Genomic DNA, 5,500 nt, shown 5'->3' with positions numbered 1-5,500 from the left:
GATCAAAGTGGACAATATGTGGCCCAAATTTAAAATGACTTTGACACCTTTGGGTTACATTGTTGCCGATGCAACAACTTTTTCTACAAATCCCCTGTGGATTCTTACTTTCTTGGAAACCTTTGGGCTGTAACAGCCCTCAGTTTAAATGTTTGAACACCTGATCTTAAACATGAGGCCCGGAGGCCAAATCTGCAAAACAAAAATTCCAGGTCTTCTGTCACAGACCTGCCCATGGCTGTTCATGCTACATCAAAGTAATTAAGAAACAGACAAACATTTAAAGAAAAGACTACTATAGAAGTTTCTTTTTCACAATATCCACAGGAATAAAAAAAGAGAAAAAAAACAAGATATTTTCTGTGAATTAACAAAATTTTCTGTCTGGAGAGTTGTGCTGATACATTTTATTGATTAACTAAAGGAGTGTTTCTTTAACATACTGGCAAACTGAGATGAAGTTTTACATTGTGCTTTTTTCATATAATAAGATTTCTTGGGGATTAATTTGTCATTAAACGTCTTTAGACTGATAGAAAAGGGAGTTTCACTGGTCCGACCCACTTATGTTCATCGTGAGCTGCATAAACTTGGGTAAAAGTTTTATAAAAAACCTGGACAGTCTACTCAGCGATCATCCTCAGTTAAAACACTAGTGGAATGCAATAGGGGATTCAAACAACAGCAAGAAATATTTGCTCAATAATACAAAAGTTTATTTTTATATTGTTTTCACAGCCAAATTGTGCTTCACATAAACACATAATGCACAGAAAGAGATTCACAAATAAGCAAAACAAAAGACAAATAAAACCTGAGCTCCAATGATCAGTTAAAAAACAATGAAGTCAACAGCGTGAATAAAATACAGGGTTACTCCACAGGTAAGAGTAAAAAAAAAATGCAAAAAAAGTTTCAAAACAGGCTGAGAAATGGTGATGGAAATACTGGAAATACTGATGCAGCAGACAGGCTTCACACCTTCCTCATTTTGGCAGTGACTAGAGAGGAAAAACAGACAAGCAGGAGCTTCAGTTTTTCTCTGTAAATACTTTGCATTTATTTCTGTGTGTGTTTCTTTTAACATGACTTACGATCTTTGACCCACTGAGCGTCTGGATCAGCACAAAGTTGTCCATATTCTGTGTTGAATCTGGAAATAAAAGACAGAAGATTATAGAGATTGTATATGTTTGTATGTAGGACAACATGTGCTGACTTACAGTATAGCCTTCACACAGGGTGGTCTTGCAGGCAGCTCATGATATGTTTCCCCCACCACCTCAGGGCTCATATCGATTGTGGTGACTGCAGGGCAGCACGGGGCGTTTCTTTCAGGAGGAGCTGAATCTGAGAGGTAAGAGGTTAAAACTAATTTAATAGACCTGAAAAGTCTGATTAGAAGGAAAACCAAAGTTATGAAACTCCTTACATCACAAAACAAATGTTACCTGAAATTATCTGATAGTGAGCGAGCCTTTTTTTGTGCCTCACTCTGTAAAAATTTTACACTTTGACAGAAATGAAGGTCACTGAGAGGTAAAAAACTATACGAAAACTAATAAACCTTGTTTCTGTCGTTTAATGTCTGATAAAAACAGTGCATGAACACATTTTTCTGAGGTTGTGAATCAAATATTCTCAATACTTTCGCTTTATATATATTTCTATTATTTTTATAATAGAGGGTATGTGATCATTTCCTTTGTGTTTGTTTCTTGGATCACTGAGAAAGTTTCCATAAATACATTTTAACAGAGGTCTCAGATTGTTCTGGCCATTAATTTTTTTTCGGTAGAGCATGTCAATTTCCTTTCCAGAGGAAAATGAGAAAACACATTAAGCTAAATTTGCTAGCAATGGTTATGATATCAATAAACATGACTATCCAGAGTCTAGGCTGTTAGAGGCTTCCCATGATGCACTCAGTGTTTCTTCTTCACTCACTTTTTTTATACTTACTGTGTGTTTAAACATCATTTTCCATTTAATAACATTTTTTTATGAATCTCTGGATCTCTTTCAGAGAATGTTTGTTGTTTGTTTGTTCTACCCTCAGCCCAATAGGTCCCTAAAGATGGTTGCCCCTCCCCGAACCTGGTTCTGCTGGAGCTTACTCCCTTCCCATGGTTGCTTCCTCATGGGGAGTCATTTGATTTTCTCTGTAATATTGTATCTTTACTTCACAATTTAAAGCACCTTGAGGTGACTAGTGCTGTGATTTGATATTATATGAATAAAACTGGATTATATCAAAAGTTAATATTATTTAATCATAAAAGACAGAATTAAGATGTGCAGGTAGCTGAATGTTAAACAGAATTATCTCATAGTAACATATCATGTTATACTCTGTGTCTCTGTATCACTCTTATTTCCTGCAGATGATATTGTCACACTTAACCAATGAGCCACAATGTATGCACCCCTCGCAGAAAAAAAACCCCCATGAAAACTAAACGGCATTAAGATCTGGCTACAGAATTAGCTTGAAAGAAACCATTGCACACTGTGCAACCATAGTAAGTTTGGAGTTATGACAGTCAAAAGGGTGATGCAAATGATGCCGAGCATGCAATGCACCATGAAACATAATTGGGTAATGTCACTGGAAATAAAATATATATCGTTTAATTATTTTTAATATTAACCAATCAACCAGAATGCGACTGAGTCCTTACAGAGCACTCATACCCAAAAAACCCCCAAAAGTAGCAACTGTTCCCCTTCATCACAAATAGCTAGAAGCCATTGTTGGAAAAAGTAATGCTGTGATCAGTTTTATGTATTTTATTCTTTTTGTTTTCCTTTAGAAAGTGAGAGCATAGTTACCTTCAGAGGAGTGGCAGCACACACACACCGAGAGCAGGAGGAGAGTGATGGAGAGGATCTTCAGAGACATTTTCACTGATGGTCTGGCTCACTGATCAGGTAGAAACTATATGAGTTGATTCGTGTTTGGTTATTTATTGGTAAGTGCAGGAACATTCACAGGCACAACTGATGACGTGTTTTAACAGGTCTTTGTGAGTGCATGGTGTGACATATCAGCCCTCCGCCCCTTATCAGGGAGATCTGAGTGTTTCAAACCACCAACAGCTCTCTCGCAGCTTCCAGAGAAACACATACAGAAAGGTTACAGACACTTTAATATAGTGTACAAAATAACTGATACCAACAGTTTGTGTATCAATTAACATTTGTCACAAATGATGGATCTAATTCACCCGTTGATTATTGTTTTTCCATTTTGACTATGACCGTTTATCTCTTGCAATTGTGCATCAGGCCTCAAGTGAAAAATATTAGTGAGTCATGATGCCTGTTAACGATCCTGATGCACATCTATTCACATTTGCATCATTTGTTAATGGTTGGCTGCTTATTTTTCATCTATAAATCCCCACAACTTAAACTTTTGTTTGTAATTTAAGCCATTAAACTCCCACTGAAAACTAGCAGCAGTGAGACGCTCTCATTATTTATTTCATTTCGGTGCATTTCTGGCAGATGGTAACTTTCACACTCTGCTCTGGAGGAAGTGTGTGACAGAAAGGTATTTGTGTCGACTGTGTTAATCTTCCAACACACACACATGTAAAGGTCAAATTCTTTTGACAGCGCTCTCATTTCTTTCATTTTGGCCTAAATTTGAGGACATGGCTTTTTTTGGGGGGTGTACGGGTTCATTTCCCTGTTGCATGATCCAATTCAGGCCAAGCATTAACTGTCAAACAGATGGCCTCAGATTTGACCGTAGAATACTTCAGTATACAGAGGAGGGCATGGTTGATTCAATAACTGGAAGGGATCCTGGTCGTGTGGCTGCAAAGCGAGCTCAAATCACCCCTCCACTGTGATTGACAGTTGAGGTGTTTGTGCTGTATTTGGTTTTCACCAAACGTGGTGTTGTGTATTATCACCAAACATCCCCAGTTTGGTCTCGTTTGACCAAATGACATTCTTCCTGGAATCTTTTAGTTGCTTATACTAAAAGATTACAGCATTTTTTCAATAATGCTGTAATGTAACCGTTAATGTACTAAATTCAGTAATTATATTACAGTTACAATTATATTGATTTATATGCAGCTATCAGCATACAAAATGCTTTTTTCTTCCTGTTCACTTGCGCTACAATCACCTGATTACAGTTTGTGTGTGGGAGGAGGAACATGGTGGTGCAGTACAGTGATACAGCTTTTGAGGAATACAGACATCCCAGATAGCAAGGAAACATTGAAACAATGTTGAGTCAATATCAGGCGACGTCATTGAAGCAACGTTGAAGTGTGACGTTGACCCAACGTCACTCTTGCACCCATTTTTAACGTTGAAACAACGTCAGGTTTTGATGTTGAATCAATGTTGAAACCTGACATTGATTCGACGTTATATTTTCGAATACTGTTGACATTGAAACAATGTCAGATTCTGATATTGAAACACTGTTGAGCTATGGTGTTAATTTTCCACCTCTTTTGCACAGTTGCTTTTTATTGAAAAAAAAAACAAAAAAAACCAAACAAAAAAGGTCAATAGACATGTATCATTTGCAAAATACTTTATTAAAAGACAAAGTTTCCTATTTACATTTCTATGTTTCACGTCACTTTTTATTATTTACTCCGGGATGGGGATGGATGATGCGCGCCACCCGTACGATCTGGAGCATATCTGAGCCATTTCTGGACTGCTTAAGCAAAGACCAACTCCGACATAGAGTTCGCCCCTAACTGCTGCGCCAGGCCATCTAGGACAAAAATAGACACACACACACAAAAAAAAACAAAGACAAAAAAAAGGGAATTAGAGCACATGAATAAGCTCTTGTTAATTGTCTTCAGCAGGGAGAAAGTATGTAAACTCCTAGGCTGATAAACATGAAAGTCACCAGGCGGAAATCAGCAAACTGCTGCATTTGATTCCCAAAGAGCTATAAGCTGAAAATGTGATATGTCTTAGCATGGTGTGCCGTGTATCCTTTAAAAAAAAAAAAAAGAAAAAAGAAAACATGGGGTCCTCGGGCTGTACAAAGTGTACAACCCGAGGACAAAACAAGCTGAAGACCAAAGACTCCATCTCCAGATTAACCGGACATGAAAGTCTTGTTATTAAGAAAGACAAAGTAATATAGCAAAAAAAAAACCATAGGAAATGTGAAACGCACCCAGCACATCAATTGATCCCTTTATTGTTCACTTTAGGCTCATAAAACTACAATAAACAGTAAAACTTACCAAATATGCATCTGCACAGCGCTGTCTCTTTAAATGCCCTTTTTTGCTTTGTCTGGTCCTTGGTTTTTTCCCCTGCCCAGTTGAGTACAGAGGCCAGCTCCTTTGTAATGGCATAATAAATGGCATAAATATCTTCCGGCGCCCCCCGTGTGCGGCAGCCTGTTACAGCAGCTCTGCTCATTCTGAGTTTCTTTCCTTCTTATCTTTTTTCTTCTAGTAATTTTTATAACTAACGTATTAGTAATTAGACTCTGCAACCA

The 5,500-nt window shown here is 37.6% G+C and overlaps 1 protein-coding gene across 1 annotated transcript; it reads right to left on the bottom strand.

Moving 5' to 3' along the window:
• Nucleotides 1-674: 674 nt before the first annotated feature.
• LOC120441765 (eotaxin-like) lies at nt 675-3,015 on the bottom strand. The gene is made up of 4 exons (XM_039617156.1): nt 2,833-3,015; nt 1,224-1,350; nt 1,095-1,153; nt 675-1,001 (listed from the first exon to the last, which is right to left on the bottom strand). Exons 1-4 carry the CDS (start codon nt 2,900-2,902, stop codon nt 976-978), a joined length of 282 nt encoding a protein of 93 aa, XP_039473090.1. The 5' UTR covers nt 2,903-3,015; the 3' UTR covers nt 675-975.
• Nucleotides 3,016-5,500: the final 2,485 nt, after the last annotated feature.

This window comes from Oreochromis aureus, linkage group 9 (assembly GCF_013358895.1).
Source record: "Oreochromis aureus strain Israel breed Guangdong linkage group 9, ZZ_aureus, whole genome shotgun sequence".
Classification (NCBI taxonomy): domain Eukaryota; kingdom Metazoa; phylum Chordata; class Actinopteri; order Cichliformes; family Cichlidae; genus Oreochromis; species Oreochromis aureus.
The sequence above is the reverse complement of the archived record's forward strand: the minus strand, read 5'-3'. Positions and strand labels throughout refer to the sequence as shown.

What these genes read in the sequence shown, in the direction of transcription:
- LOC120441765 (XM_039617156.1), bottom strand. Translation starts at nt 2,902, where the DNA reads ATGTCTCTGAAGATCCTCTCCATCACTCTCCTCCTGCTCTCGGTGTGT. An exon ending in CCCTGTGTGAAGGCTATACT is followed by an intron (nt 1,154 to 1,223) that starts GTAAGTCAGCAC and finishes TTTTATTTCCAG; the next exon opens with ATTCAACACAGAATATGGAC. An exon ending in CGCTCAGTGGGTCAAAGATC is followed by an intron (nt 1,002 to 1,094) that starts GTAAGTCATGTT and finishes TTTCCTCTCTAG; the next exon opens with TCACTGCCAAAATGAGGAAG.